The sequence below is a fragment of the Anneissia japonica genome, unplaced genomic scaffold (genome assembly GCF_011630105.1).
Source record: "Anneissia japonica isolate Jap-2015-1 unplaced genomic scaffold, ASM1163010v1 scaffold287857_len828801_cov194, whole genome shotgun sequence".
Taxonomy (NCBI): Eukaryota; Metazoa; Echinodermata; class Crinoidea; order Comatulida; family Comatulidae; genus Anneissia; species Anneissia japonica.
The window spans coordinates 105,396-121,523 of NW_022738478.1; the positions used below are offsets into that span (position 1 = coordinate 105,396).

At 35.7% G+C, this 16,128-nt stretch overlaps 2 protein-coding genes across 3 annotated transcripts in view; both read right to left on the minus strand.

Annotated features, from left to right (window-relative positions):
- Positions 1-510: 510 nt before the first annotated feature.
- On the minus strand, positions 511-9,131 carry LOC117117577 (fibronectin-like). 2 transcript variants are annotated; one of them, XM_033261918.1, is made up of 7 exons: positions 8,972-9,131; positions 8,291-8,344; positions 6,032-6,310; positions 4,628-5,185; positions 2,664-2,930; positions 1,520-1,798; positions 511-687 (listed from the first exon to the last, which is right to left on the minus strand). In XM_033261918.1, exons 1-7 carry the CDS (start codon positions 8,973-8,975, stop codon positions 536-538), a joined length of 1,593 nt encoding a protein of 530 aa, XP_033117809.1. In that variant the 5' UTR covers positions 8,976-9,131; the 3' UTR covers positions 511-535. The 2 variants fall into 2 exon arrangements, with proteins under 2 accessions (XP_033117809.1, XP_033117810.1); XM_033261919.1 differs by lacking the exons at positions 8,291-8,344; positions 8,972-9,131 and adding an exon at positions 7,016-7,263.
- Positions 9,132-12,044: 2,913 nt separating this feature from the next.
- Positions 12,045-16,128, minus strand: part of LOC117117579 (evolutionarily conserved signaling intermediate in Toll pathway, mitochondrial-like) — a 10,986-nt gene continuing 6,902 nt past the window's right edge. Inside the window, exons 2-6 of the mRNA XM_033261924.1 lie at positions 15,931-16,044; positions 15,117-15,531; positions 14,569-14,789; positions 13,570-13,837; positions 12,045-12,844 (exon numbers count right to left, since the gene is read on the minus strand). Of these exons, the coding sequence (XP_033117815.1) occupies positions 12,624-12,844; positions 13,570-13,837; positions 14,569-14,789; positions 15,117-15,531; positions 15,931-16,032 (1,227 nt within the window). The 5' untranslated portion in view covers positions 16,033-16,044 and the 3' untranslated portion in view covers positions 12,045-12,623. The remainder of the gene's footprint in view (positions 12,845-13,569; positions 13,838-14,568; positions 14,790-15,116; positions 15,532-15,930; positions 16,045-16,128) is intronic.

Consider the following 16,128-nt stretch of genomic DNA (forward strand, 5'->3'; position numbering starts at 1 on the left):
GAAGTCGAGTTGGCCGTTTTGAAATATAGGCCAAAACAATGGTAGAGGTCAATATTTTCACAAATCGAGTTTTCAACAGAATCATGTAGTTTAAATATTAAACAATCAAATTCACTCAACAGTTTTTTTTTTACATTTACCTTAAAATGCCCAAAATCATAATTTTTAGAGAGCCGTTATAACCCGGAAGTATGAAAAATTACATTTTGTTTACCCTATAAAACACTCGCAAAATCATCCTTATTAGAATTCATAATTTTACAAGTTAATAACTCCAAACTTGTTTTTCCGACTTATGACTGTTTCCCTTGTCACCACCACATACAATGATTGACATATATACAAGTACTGTACAAGTATCTAAATAGATACCGGTACACAAATGTTATATAATCTTTTAGATTATAAAAGGTATTATTATTATTATTATTATTATTATTATTATTATGAAGGTAGCACCTGTGCTACCAAAAAATTTCATATATTCAGCTCCATGGAAAGGGGCGCACATTTACCACTGCAGATTTATCACGGATTAACAATTTATAGGTGCATGCTGTGACCTACCTATTCCACAATCAGATCCAGAGAAGCCATTGAGACAAAAACAGTAGAAAGAAGGGGAACCGCTGCTTTTATCCACGAAACAAAAGCCCATATTTTTGCACGGTTGACTGAAACAGGGATCTGAAAAGGACATGCTATGTGAAAAAGAACTCAACAAAATCAGGTGACAACATGTTCTCTTGTCTCTTAAACAATTGTTGTCCAACTGCTTGGAATGTAATCAGGTTTTTTTTTTCTGGTACCAGGTACATTGAATTCCAGACACCTTTAACAAAACAGTAATGGTGTCAGTCTGATCTACACTTTTGTATTTGACAAAACACCACTGAATCTTAAAAATAAAAAACAATTGGTGTTTGATTAAATACATTGTATAAGACCCTTTCAAACATGCTCCAGTATGATTTTTGACTTGGCATAGTGTCTGACTAAAAACCATGGTGTCATCCAACTTGTTGTAGACATGCTAATTTGAGAGCATACTAACTATGGTGCTTTGATTGGCTGATTTTAATGATCAAAAATAAACTGAGTGATTTCATTGGTCTATTGTGATTAACTATACTAAAGGAAGTGATTTGATTGGTTTACTACATTATAAATAGAAACTATATGAGGTGCATTGATTGCTATTAGAAGATCAACCATCATATTCAATAAAATCATAATTAATTATCATACTCATAGAAATATTTCAAGGATACAGAATTAAATACAATAAGTTTGATTCTAAAAAAAAAAATGAATTACATTTAAAACTCTCGCAAAACACAAATCAACATTGATGTTGGTGTTTTTTGAAGATACTTACCTAGATAAAACAACTAATTGCCTTTGTCTTTTCAAAAAATACCCCTCTACTAAAATAGATTTTTCTAATAAGGTGATTTTCAACTACTTGAGTGTCATTTTTCTGCTTCGGACACTTTCAATGGGGGGGGGGGACACTTACCTGGCAGATTTCCTGTTAATAGGGTTAAAGGCTGACTCTTGATGCCCTCACTGACAGAGGAAAGACTAAGCTCGTACTCAGAACCTGGGACAATATCCTCAATCAGGACATTCCTAGCGGTAGATGGAGCCGTCACTGATACTGCTTCCGTATTAGCATTTACTTCAGAGTACTTAAGATAGTAGCTATCAACGGATAAGTCATCTGAAGGCAGCCAGAAGACATTGAGGGAAGTCTCTGTAATGCTTTCGAAACTAAGCTCGTGTGGTGGTTCTGGAGCTGTGAATTATTGAAGAAATGTACAGCAAAATTAATGGTGCAGTATTTTTCATAGTTGCTTTATTTCATTTGGTTATTTAGACCAAGAACAAAAATTATGATAGAAGAGAACATAGCAACTCATTTGGCGGGACAGAATTGTGAAACAAATCACTGAGAAGTTCCTCTTCAACGTCAATGATTAACAGGTTAAAAAGCCAAGAAATTAATCATTATAAATATAAAATAAGTAAAATAAAAAAACCTTTTGATAACCATGATGACTATGAAAAAAATTAAAAGCATCAGTCTAGAAACCACAACCATTCAGAGACAAAGATTCATATAAATGAATAATAAAATGCTATAACTTCCTATAAGTTAAAACTACAGTTGAGATCAACTTATAATTAAAATAAAATATTTCCATGGAATAAAAAAAAAGATACTTACAAGAGAAAACCATGTTTAAAAACATAATGTGATAAGAATGTAATAATCATAATCATTATTTACAGTAATTTCCTGGTTTTGTTATGTAAAAAAAATTATAAGATGTATGAATTTAAAGAATATTTTGCTGCCTCTATTTGATTTAGTGGAAACTAACTTGCTGTTAAATTTGAAAAGTGGTTTTTTTCAATTTTAAGGAATGACTCTTCCCTTTTTTCTGTCATGTTTTTATTTTTTTTTCCTCTATTTTATTTAATGTTAAAAAACACTTTTTAATGTTTTAATTGTACTTTCTTTTTGCTTTGAAATATTTGTATGTCATGTCTTTTAAGTATGAATAAAAAAAAAAATAATAAAATGCATAATGGTTATTAAGTAAATCATGGAAGGATAGTCATTAATATAGCATATTGTTCAATGTCTTTATTATTACCTGAATCCACAGTTACAGGCTCACTGAGGACATTATCGGCCACACTGAAAATGCTGAATTCATACCCAACATCTGCTTGTAGATCTTCTAAAGTTACACCGACCTCTGTTGCAGGGACGGAGATCTCTTGCACGCCAACACTGCCATCAACTGGTCGATACTGCAGCAGAAAGCTGTCAACATCTGAGTTCAAGTTCTCTTCCCAAAAGATCTTGTATCCTGTACTGGAGGTGCGCACATAGTCAAGAAATCCAGGAGGACTTGGCCCTAATGAGAGCAAATAAAAGCCTATAGTGTCCTATGCCTTTCATTTAAATATTACTATCATCATTGTATGCTTTTACAATTAATATAAATTACATGCAAGATTGCCAAAAATTGCTAAAGTAGTTTCATTTTATTTTAATTATTTTAGCCTTGTTCATATACAACATACAATAAAATCTATGAAAAGGTAGTACTCATGTTTCCCTCAAGAGCCAGCGGGATTACCAAAAAGTAAAAATGAATTACTATCAAAGTGGCACTCTAAGCAATGGAGGAAACGTGGACTAGCAAGATAATAATCAAAATGTAGAAATATCAACATTTATAAAAATAATACAAGATACCATTTACATCTCAAAATGAGAAGTAGTTTATTATTCACAATTAGTACAGATTTATTTTTATTAGATGTTGCAGGACAAATGTTTAACCCTATAGCAAGGCCCTGCAAAGGTTGGGCCTGATCTTGTATGCTTAAAACAAAGCATTTAGGTGGAAAATTTTATACAGCCCGTCCACAATGCAAGCTGAGGTATCTAGGACTGGCAGAAGTGGACAGCATCAGACTCGAACTCCCAACCACAGAGGTTGAAAATCTGAGCAGACAATGCTGCGCCAACTACAACCCATTAAGCCGAGCGAAATCCACTCCTTTCAATACGGCCAGCAGTATAGTAGTAGTAACAATATTATTTCTACCCTGGAATTGAGGCCATTCCCATGGTGATCGTTGACAAAGATGGATTTACACCTGTGTATTTATGATACTAAAAGTTGTCAAACTTACTGTAGACATGATGACCACCAAAACTAATTCCTACAAGAACAACACAGCCTCCTAAAGTGGCAAAAACATCAACATTTATAAAAATAATAAAAGATACCTAAAGGCCAACTCAGACAGCGTCGGCCGACGCAGCCCGACGCGATTTGTTGTCGCGTCGGGGCTGTGTGAGTTCAACGCAGACGCGATGGTGTGCGTCGAGGGCTGTCGCTTAGTAGAATATTAAACGTGTTTAATATTTCCAAGATATTTCTCACGACGGCGTAAGACTGTCCCCGACGATAAATGGGGTCGGGCTGCGTCGTACGACGCTGTCTGAGTTGGCCTTTATAATGAGAAGTAGTTTATTATTCACAATTAGTACAGATTTATTTTTATTAGATGTTGCAGGCCAAATGTTTAACCCTATAGCAAGGCCCTGCAAAGGTTGGGCCTGATCTTGTATACCTGAAACCATACTTTACAGCCCATCCACAATGCAAGCTGAGGTATATAATTCTGGCCCGAAGTGGACAGTGCGAGGCTCGAACTACCAACTACGAGGTTGAAAAGCTTGAGCAGCAACCGCTGTGTCAACTGCCTCTCTTGTATTTTCATTATCATTATTATTCTCATAAGCATTACAGGTATTATTTTTCAAGGGTTAAGCTTGACCACTGCACATAGTTTGTTAAGGTAGTAAAAAATGTACATGGCAATTTATTGTTGATGGTCACAATAACCATAGTGGCCACAATTACAGTTGTAGTGATAATGAAGGTGATGATGAAGATGACAGTGGTGGTGGTAAAAAGTGACAGAGGTGGTAAAAGTGATGGCCTGGGCTGAAATAGTGATGGTGTTGTTGATGGTGGTGATTTTGATTACCATCATCAATGCATTATCATCATAGGTTTAAAAGAAAAGCACTCACTATCTGCAGGTGATGGGATTGTAACTTGCACACCAACTCCTGGACTTGGTACTTTATTTTTAACTGAGTACACATTAAAAGTGTAATCCTGGGACTCCTTCAAGTCGCTAATAGTGGCACTAGTTTCATCCTCATCAAAATAAACTGTCACAGGATCTTCACTTCCATCTGTTGGATAATATGCAACCGCATAGCCGTCTACCTCCCCATCAGGACCAGACCAAGTGAGATCTACTGTTGTACCAAAGCTCTGTACATTAACTGCTGTCGGTGGATCAGGTCTCTGTCCAGAGTCCAATGCAATGGTAGCGGCAACACTGCTCACACCATTCTTAAGAGAGTAAAACTGGACAGCATATCTGACATTTTGTGTGAGATTTTTCATATCATATGATGTCTGATTCTTTTCTATTTCGAACTCTTGAAAGTCTTCCAAGTCATCAGCCGGACCGTAACGTAATAAGAGGTGATCATAAGGACCAACTGGAGCATCCCAAACCAAATTATATAAATTAGCACTCTTTGGTTTAAGGTAAACGTTAGTGGGAGGATTTGGACCTGAAAAGTAAAAGTAAAGTGGTCAACAACAAGATTATGCATAATATGAACAAGGCAGAAAAATCATATTTGCCATATGTAAACAGAGGTCCCAAGAAAGTCCCTTCATGGAGGTCTGATTAAATGCTCTTTCTCAACACATATTTATTTGATATGGCCATTGAAAGCTGACTATCTTGAATCTGGGGAAGGTGGACAGGATGCTGTCTCAATGTTCAGGAGACTATTGACCAGGACCCTTGTATACACATTGGCTGTATTCGACTGGTCGTTCTTCGCTAAACCACGGCCTCCTTCGCAGTGGTAAAATCCTACTTAATGAAGACGACCAGTCGAATAGAAACTGGTGCAGTAACTAGACGAAACAAAATAGCTGCATAGTTATCGCAATACATGCTGCATAATCAAGGTTGCTTTGGTTTATGCCAGTATGGGGTTTTCATAAAAAATGTTTTCATCCAGTTTTTGAATTCTGTTAGCCTACAAAATTTTGGCTTCATGTGGGTAAATGTTATAATTTTTATTTTCCGAAATTTTAATCTAAATTGTATTAAAGCAAATTTTATCCGCGTTGTTTGTTTTGGTCACATGGATAACTTAACGCTGATTAATATACTTAAAAGGCTTTGAAAGTGGTCCTGAGGGCGAAGCCCCAGAAATTTTGACAAATTAGGGGTTTCAAAGGCTTATTTAATCGATTTTATAGTCTACTAATACAGTATGTAGAAAATACATATAATTTTTTTTTTCTCCCCAACGAATTGTGCTTTTTCTCCCGACGGGATGGGGGGGGGGCTTTCCCCGACGGGCCCCGCTGACGCAACCCCTGAGCAGATGTAAACTTACCCTTTACAAGAGTTATTTGCGCCTGTGCATCATTACTCGCTCCATCATCATTTAAAGCAGAGAAAGCGATGGTGTATGGCACAAGAGGTACCAGATTATTTATTGTGTAACTTTCAGCATCACCACTTATCAAGTAGTTTTTCTCTGTCCCTGCTTCATCTGTTAAGGTTAGAATATAGTTGGTCACCAGAGGATCATCAGCTTGGGGAGCAGACCACTTCAACTGTAGAATATTCTCACTTAGTTGGGTAAGAATCACATTGGTCGGTGTTTCTGGTGCTGAAAGATTTTTTTTTAAATAGAGTATTAAAGCCTGGAAATTAAAAGTACATTATCATCACCTGTACGAGTATGACCTTCTACTGTAAACTCAAAAACCAGTGGTGGTGCCAGAGGGGGGCTGGGGGATATAGCCCCCACCCCTGTCGGGAAGCAAAGTCTCCCTGTCGGGAAGCAAAATCCCCCTTTCGGGGAAGACGAGTAAATTTTGTCGGGGAATAAACAAATAAAACAAAATATTTACATGTAAATGTTCGTTTAGCCACCATTTTGTTTTCATTAAACTATTTGTGTTAACTACAACAATAATTATGATGATGATGATGATGATGATGATAACAATAATTCAATGACAATAATTAAAAATAATTTGAGTTTGGATAGCCTCATGATGCTTGGAATACAAAATGTAGAATTTCACTTCCTGGACCCCCACCGGTGGGCTGGCCCCCTTCCCCCTCCCCAATGAGACTCGAATCGCTACACCAGCGTTCCCTGCCCCGTCGGGGCCTTCAATATCCCCTCCGTCGGGCAGGTCCTGGCGCCTTCATCACTGCTCAGAACAAGTTAATAATATTCTAAACAACAATGTGTCTGACTTAAAATGAGACTTGAGAAATGAGAGGTATTGTTTGTAGGCATACTAGGCCTAGGTAGGCCACTGGGTCTAGCCTACTAAACAACAGACAAGGCGGCGAGCAATACCTCTCTTCACCGGCATGCTGATGCTGCTGCACCCACCACCGGTCGTCTGCCATGACATGGAAGAAGGCTATAGCAGGCTTGGACAAATTGACGTTGTCTCATTATGGTTCTTACGCCTCTATTTAAACTATGACATAATATAATTAAGAAAATGTGTGACATCCTTAAGTATAGCATCGGATTAATTAAAAATAAAGAAGTCGTCCTTCCACATAAAGTGACACTACCGCGCATCGACCGCATGTTGTTATACTCTTTGATGTTGTTGTTTTGTTTTTCATTCTGGACAGCGCCAACAACGATTGAAAATTGAAGAGTATGGGACGTCAATTAACCCAAATTTGGCATGGCGCGCACTAAGCGCCATAAAATGATATATATTTCACAGAATTCACTGTAACTCTTGAGCAGTGTACCCATGATACACAAACTTTTGCTACGAAAATCTATAATTATAATTTAAGGGTCAATATGTACAGAATACGGAGCAGATGCTTCCGTACGTAAATTTACAGATCGTCTACTAAATTGGAAGCCAGTATAGCGTCGATCTGGGCTTGAAAGTGTGGTGGGGGACGTATGGGGAAAAAAAAGTATTGGGTCGTACGACGGGTCCAGGGAAAAGCCCGGTGAGAGTCCTGTTCTTATAAAAGTCGTATGTAATTGATTTATGAAAAACAATGTACAATTAACATTATTTCGCCACTACTCATCAAAAAAGTGTTTCAATTTACCGAACCCCCGTCCGTGAAAATAAAATTAGTAGTTTTGGCCAATTAGCGCACTAACAGCCACGACAAATTTCAGGGAAAAAAAAATTAAAGTTTTTCTTTAGACGTCAGCCGCTGCCTTGAAATATTAAAAAGTAAAATAACGTAGCCTAATATTTCTTCCTAATTATATAAATTTAAAGCATTTAACCGTCCCCTATTACTTCACACTGTGTACATTCACCATTCAAAGTTTATTTTTATTTTATACGCCATCTGGAAGTTCTTGGAAAAAACTATTAGCTAAAACAAAATTTTTATTTTGTTTTCGCCCGTAAGGGTCCGGAGCAGATGCATTTCTCTAAATGTACAGATCGAGTTTAAACTGGTAGCTAATATGGCGTCGATCCGTGCTTGAAAGTGGGGTGAGGGAGAACGAATAAATAAATAAATAAATAAAAATCTAATACAGTAGGCCTATTTCTCTTTAAGGAATTTGTCGAGCTACCGTTCATATCGCCTCTTACTTTTAGCATCCCCACAAGAATAAAAACCATAGGCCTACCTTGGGCATCAATGGATCCCATTTGTAGCAGGATGAGTAGAAGTCCAAGAGAAACTAAAACAAAAAAAAAATGTACTCATATTTTATGGGGAACAAAACTTGCAGCCGCGTTAGTAATTCAATCAAAAACAACAGAACTTATCTTTAATGCATTCCTTAGCATAAAGGTTATAAATTGTCCATAGAATCAAACTATCGAATAAGTCAACTAAAGTTAACATTTGGTTTCAATGCGTTAGTAATTCAATAAAAAATAACAGAACTTAGTTAATAAGGTTATGTTTTGTCCATAGAATTAAACTATAGAATAAGTCTATTTAGTTGACAATTCTCACTATTTGGAACAACTCTGAGAGCGTTCTCGTTCATCAGTAATGGATATTACACATCTTGTCATTATGGAAAAGGGTCTCCTTATTATTAGAGGTGTCCCCTTAATAGATTTTACTAAAAGACATAATCTGAGTGTGTATCATAATGATGATTTGTTGTTATTTGTATATTTATCGCACAGAAGCAAAACTAATTTTCTAAATTTCTAAATGATGTACTCAAGTATAAAACCCAGATTCTAGTTTTTAGAGCACTGCTCACCATTGTTTGGCCCACTGTATTGGCAGTACTATAAATATAGATGAAATGATAAAGTAAAACGAAACTATAAAAAGTAGGCATACTTACTCATTTTCTTATAAATGTACGTGTTTTTTTTTTTTAATCAAGTCCTAGGCACTGTCACCGAAATACCACTACTAGTCTATAGCCTTTACGATGTGAATTCTGTACTTCTGTTTAGGTCCATTCCATAGGCTTGCGTTTACGTATTTAATCAACTATAGGCAGTGTATGCTGAAGATGAAAGGAGCGGCGTTACGAGGGGGTCCTCAAGTGTGGTGGCAGTTGGTAACACCAATGTCAAACTACTTATCTATGAAAACTGGACTTGAAGTGTTCGGTAATATTAACTAAACACATAGTAAATCACGTGACCAAACATTAAACGCACAAAACTAAATTTCCCTATTCACATTATTTTTTTGTTTGGCAAATCAAAGGGGGTAAACAATAATTAATAACAATAATTATTTTATTTTATTTTATTAACACTGAAATCAAACAGAAGAAATTCCAGTGAGAGAACGCATCAACAAGTCCAAGCACAATTAAACCGACACATTGTCATAATTCACATGACTATTAATAAAAGCATTGTAATGGATACGTCATTCTATACATATATATATTCATTATATAAAGGTCGAAAAGGGAGCCCAAAAGTGGGGCCGATCATGTCCCCGCGAAGTTTCATAGACACCCGAAAATCGAGGCGTTTGGGCGATCAATTTTTTCTTTTCTTTGTTTTTTAACCTTCCAAGAGTGTGGGGGGGGGGGGGGGTAGGGGGTGTCTCATCTGTCTGTAAATCTAGATATTTTCACCTTAGACTATTCATCCATACATTTCACGTTCCTCTGCTGAATCACTCGTCCGTGGTTTTACCTCAAAATTGATTTCTATGCCTCTCTATTGTATGGAGCTTCTGCTATCCAATTGAGACCCCTGCAAAAGCTTCAGAACTCAGAGGCACGTGTTGTCCGTCTTAGTAAACTTTCGAGATCATATTTCACATATCATTGGCTACCGATATTAATAAACGTTTAAATTTCAAAATTATTCATCTCACTCATGAATACACGCTGAATATTATCATTCTTCATCTATCTCGCCCTTTTTATATATTATTTATACTTTGTTGGTGAAATCCAGAGAAAATCTGGGTAGGGGCCATGTGACGTGCGTAGCACCGAGTGGATCTGACGAGGGAGAGGAGGAGTTGATGGTGCTCGGAGATTTTGTTTAGAACTGCTTGACAAGACACTGGTAATTTTTGATTTTTTTTTTGTTTTGTTTTGTTTTGTTTTGTTTGTTTGTTTGTTTTTTTTTTTGGAGAGAGCAGGGATGCTAGCTCCCCCAAGGCCCCTTGATGATTGACGAAAGCTTTTTATTATTTTAAATTTAAATACAGTAACTGGCTGCTCTCTATGTGACGTAGATTGAAATGAATCAATAGGATTAGTAGCACTTGTTGATTCAAGAAAAACGATTTAAATTCTTTATCGGGTAACATTTGTCTTTTATTACCTATTCAAGGGGTATTACGTCATATTGAACAAAAAATATAAAAGCTATGCGTAAAGCTTATTAATACAATTGAAATAACCACATTCATTGTTGGTTCCACGCGTGTGAGCGCGGTTTATGTGCTCCGTGCGATTTATCATGCACACATGCAGAGTGTAGCTACATCTGGTGTGGTGGGTATTTGTGGGCCACGTGGGTGGAGAAGTGCCAGTTATTACAACACGTCGCCGTACAGTCTGATCGTTTGTTTCTTACCTACGGGAGGCTCAGAGCTAAAGCTCATAAAATATGATATGGACATTCTGTGTTGAACAAAAAACTATATTAATATGTTTATTACTCAATTTGGTCGGTGTAAAAGACAAAAAATACATCTTAAATCTAACAGTTGTATGAGAGTAAAATGCAATAAAATAAGCGAACTGAATCGAAGGGAAAGACACTGCATCCATGGATTTAAAAATAAATAGGAATAAATGTGATGCAGAGCTAAGTTAAAAGGAGTTCAGTCATACAAAAAAAGAACATACTCGAATCATGAATCGCAAAGAGAGTATAGTGGAAAGGTTCATTATTCTTTGTTGCAATTTTTTTTTTTTGCTTAATCGTCGTTTTATCATAAATTAATAATTTAAAAAAATCAATAATTATATTAATGTCTTTTTTTTTCTGTTTCGATGTGAATTATTATTGTATTTTTAAATGTTGAGCTTATAGGATGACCATTGTTGTAATTTGGCTTTTCTATTTTTTTTTTTTTCGGAAAATGAGGGAAAATAAATATTTTAACCCTATGAGTAAACTTAATTTTAAGGGACAGGGAGACTTCTGTAATATCCAGTTCAATCTCTATTTATAAGACGACTATTTTTTCAACTTATCGCAACAAAAATAATACACTCATAATAATATTTCATTAAAATTTTTATTTTGTAGACTTTTGAATCATGAACTTGACATGACACCAGAAGACATTTTCTTCATCTAATGGATAAGGCCTATCGGTATTAATTTCTCGTTCTTTCCGGTTTAAGTTTATGTACATTTCGGAAACCAGTGAATCCTGCATTGGCCATACTGTTACTTCATATAAACAAGTCTTGTGAAATTTAGTGAAGACTTTTTTATGCCTTGTTTCACAGACTTATTTTTTTAAAGATTGTCGGCAGAGGGAGAATAAAAATTAAAATTAAATTTTGATTTCTTATTTAGAAAAAATATTTTGCCAAAATCATTTAGGTGGAAGAGAAAATAAAAATAAACTTTCATTAATGAATTAAACCAGGGAGATGTACATCTCCCTGATTAAACAGTGTAGTAATGAGATTGATAAATGCTTTAAATTTATTTTGAGGAAGAAATATAAATCTTTTTTTATTTTGGAGATTTCAGGAGAGGGTGTAATAAAAATAAATATAAAACTTTATTTTTCTAAATTTTAGGTTTCATTTTTTGAGGTGGAGTGTGCACAAACTGGCCAAAAATAAAATTTTCTTTTTATTCAAAATCAACATTTTTGATGGTCGGAGGGTTCATTAAACAAGGTATAAATAAAGTCTCAGCCTAGCCACTGTCTCTTATACACATCTAGATGTGTATAAGAGACAGGTTACCATATTAGTAGCCATGTGATTTAATTTTTGTTTCATTGTCCTTTGCAAAAAGTACTTTTATAGGACTGCAATCCTGTCTTGTACTCGGATTATCTATTTTCATGTACTGTAATAATTCAAATAGGCATGTTATCTTGTCCCACAAATAGAACGTTTAATATTGTAAAACAAGTATATTTAAATATTCTTAATAGCACCGAGTTATTAAGAAATGAATAAAAGTTCCATCGTGTTATAGTAAATTTATGATGATTTTGTACCATAAATATATTATATTTGCAATGAAAATTATTGTTCCTGTGCGTAGAATGTAATGATCATCCTACTGCCTTATGGAGAGCAGTGCATTTTGATGTCTGGTAGGACAAACCTCTTGACTGCCAGCATTCTAGGGAAACTGTAAGTATGATTTATTCCTAGTCACATATTTTTAGTCTGACTTCCTCAAGTAATGATAGGGGTAATTATTCTCACCCCAACCTCTGTTGCCTTTACTACAGTATTATACTATGCTATTTAAGTAATGCACTGTATGTTTCTAAATATTGATTCAAGTTAATATATTAGTAATTAAGTAACATCAACTGTCTGCTATCTTTGTGGTGCCAGGATTGAGAGCTACCGATTCAAGCGGCGATGATGACTTGAAGATGTTGAAGTAAATTGGTATTTTTCCAAGGTTTGGATTATCATCTTGCAGGTTCTTGACCCAGGTTAGCATGGCCTCTTGACCGTCAGCCTTGCTATTGGTGGAGCACATAGCAAATAGAGGGCCCTCCTGCGGGGCTTCTGGCGGCTCATCTAATAAAAAAAAGAATACAAAATATTTAAAGGCGAGTAATGATCAATATGTGAATGGTATGTGAACTTACAAAACAGCATAATACTACAACATATGGGCCTTGTAATGCCAAAACCAGCATTAGTGGGAAAAACCTGGAAATTTACTTTTTAATAATACATTCATATTCTTCACATTATAAGCTTTAAAATGATGGGTCATTTAGTAGAATCGATTTAATGTTGCCAAAGGTATGAGTAAAGGTTCTTTGTACTGTATAGTGCAATACTTCCACATTTTTATGCTATTTACTAAGTTTAACAATTAGCGACAGTTCACCGCTTTTGGGATGGCAAGACTCATATATACAGTAGCATTTATATTTTGATTTTATATTTCGATTCTTATTTAGAATGAAGTGCATTTATATAAAGATCTGCATTATGTTGGGTAGGTGTACCCTGAAACACATGCTGGTTTCAGATAATAACCTTCAAAATACTTTTGATACCTAAATCCATTATTGCCTGTTTCTATGCATTTCCCATTATTATTGAGGACATTGTTTCAAACATGTATGGAACACATATTCCAGCAAAGCTTTTTATTATTGCAAGTAGTACAGTACTAATACAGTAGTACTGTAATCAGCATTATCACTGCTAAACTATATTTTTTTCCAAATTATCAGCTTTAATTGATGGGTCACGATTGTTCATATAATGGTTTAAGAAAATAAATGTACCTTTGGGTTTTTCAACTTCGTGGGGGTATGGATTCTTGGTTACAGATGTTGCAGCTGGTACATCATCGATACTCAGAGGGTGTCCTCGTAAAATGAAGTACGATGTCTTCTTGTCACGCAGCCACAAGTTAAAGGGTCCTTCAACATAGACGGGTCGATACCTGGGGTAGTCATGTAACATATCTCGTTGCTCACTACTTTGTACTGTTGCAATAAACTCAGGGGAATCTTCAATGGCTTCAGAATCATTGTCATCTGTTCCATTCAACTTTAAAAAAGCAATAATTACGGCGTGATTAATGAAATGTCCTGTTTGGACCACAATGGAAACAAGTTTGCCTTTTCGGTACTTTATTGTATTCTTATCCATGAATATTATTTTTGGATTCAGAATATAGAAAAAAAAAACCTTCTCCAAAAAACACTTGCTCCCCTACTTCTTACCACCTTATTTTGCCAGCTAACGTCACCTTTCTTTATCATCTCACACTAACCCCCATCAGCCTCCACAACTGGAAGAGGCTGGCAACTATGCGTAAAAAATGGATTTAAAATTGGGTGGATCAGCTTAAGCTCTGTTCAGATTATCAAATTTTATTCGACCAAAACATGTGACATGCTTTAGTTATGGTCATGATGAAATCACATCATGATTATAAATAGGCACATCATGACTTTATATGTCCAACATATACAACAGTTTCTTCCGAAAAAAAAAGTACATGAAAATTGCTGACAACTGTCAAGAAAAGAAAACTGAAATGGTATGAACAAATAACCAGATCAAACATCCTATCACACATCCTTGCAAAAACCATCTTACAAGGCACAATCCAAGGAAGTCAGATGAAAAGATCCGAGAGTGGACAGGATTGCCATTTGCCTGGTCCCAGAGGGTAGCGCATGACTGTGACCAGTGGCAGGACATTGTAAAGTCATCATAATTAGTGGCTCAACAACCCCACCAGAGGTGATGGGATTGAATTAATGAATACTTACATATTGAACTTTGAACTCTGCTTCATACTCAGCTATCCTCTTTAAACCTAGTCTGGCTATTTCTACTGGATCTTCCGGAAGGATTTTAGGAAGTGGGAATGGATTGATGTTTTTGAACCTTGGGAACCAGTACATGATTCGGCGATACTTCCTGATGGCACCACCAGTCTTTCCAAACACTGAGATCAGTATGTCTTTTGTTGCTTGGTTTGGCATTACACCTATCACAAAAGAAATAAATCTGTAAACACACTTTAAAAAAAAAAATTGCAATGACTGGTGTAAGCCCACGTAATTATTCTATAAAATGATATTAATGGTAGGAGTGATGTTTGCCCTACCTGACGAAACTCAAATTGTGGTATTAATGGTGTTGTACCCAGAATGCAATACAATAGTTGGAACCGTCAATTTTTCCCTAAGGTTTTGTAATAATAGTGAGCTTAATGCTCTGTCCACACTATTAAATTGTGTGATGTGTCCATATATGGTGATGTCATATTAGACCCAAATATGGGCATATTGCATTAACCATACAGCTAGCTTACCATTATCTTCCATCTGTTGTAAAATACGAATTGCACAAACATTTGGTTCTGGGTAATGTGAATACAGTGCTTGTAAAGCATTCTGAGCTTTAAACTGTCCCTTAGGAAACACATCAAAGAGTTGGTTGTACGCTGTAATATCTTTCTCAACATTGTATGCTTTCATAACCTTGAGGGCAGTCTCTATAAACTGGATATGACCACGCATACGAATGTCCCGCCCTTTGAAAATTTCCACTGCTTCTGCAAAAGCTTCTTTATTTAGTGTTTCTTTTTCCATAGCTACTTTTGAAAAAATCTTCTTGGAGTGTGACACAGCATTTTCAATGTTCTTTTCGTGGTATTCATACTTTTGGCTCTTGCACATTATTGAACTTGAATGGATGCTTCTTGCAGCAACAGTCATAGATTCAATCTGGATAAAAAAAGACAGTGAAAATAGAATTAAACAGGAATATTCATCCTTCAATAGGCTTTAAAAAGGCAACATTCTGAGGTTTAAAGAACATCATTATTAAGCAAATCACAAGAATAACAGTTCTGTAAAATAGTTTAAAGGGTACTCTTCTGAGGTAAAGGGTACATAATGGATACACTTCTAAGGTTCAAGTGGTACCCTTCTGAAGCTTATGCAAGAGTACTCTAAGCTTTTCTTAAACAGTACTATTAAGGTTTAAAGAAATGGAAAAAATGGAAATGACTTGTATATAGCACCTTACAAAATAAAAAATCGTCTCAAGTAAGAAAACTAACCCATGAAGGGATGTTTTTTGTTTTTCTATTGACATTAAAAAACAAAATTGAATGCACCCACCTGCTTGCCAGATACTTGTATTTTTCTGCTGAGATTCAATTGTGAGATGAGCATAAGTCGATATGATGATGAGGGGCGCAGGAGCAAACCTCTCACTGCCATGGTGCCCAAGGCCTATTCAGAATAAAAATATAAAATGAAATGATATATATAGCCTATAGATTAGATAGGCCAGGGCCTAGAAATTACGTTCAGAAA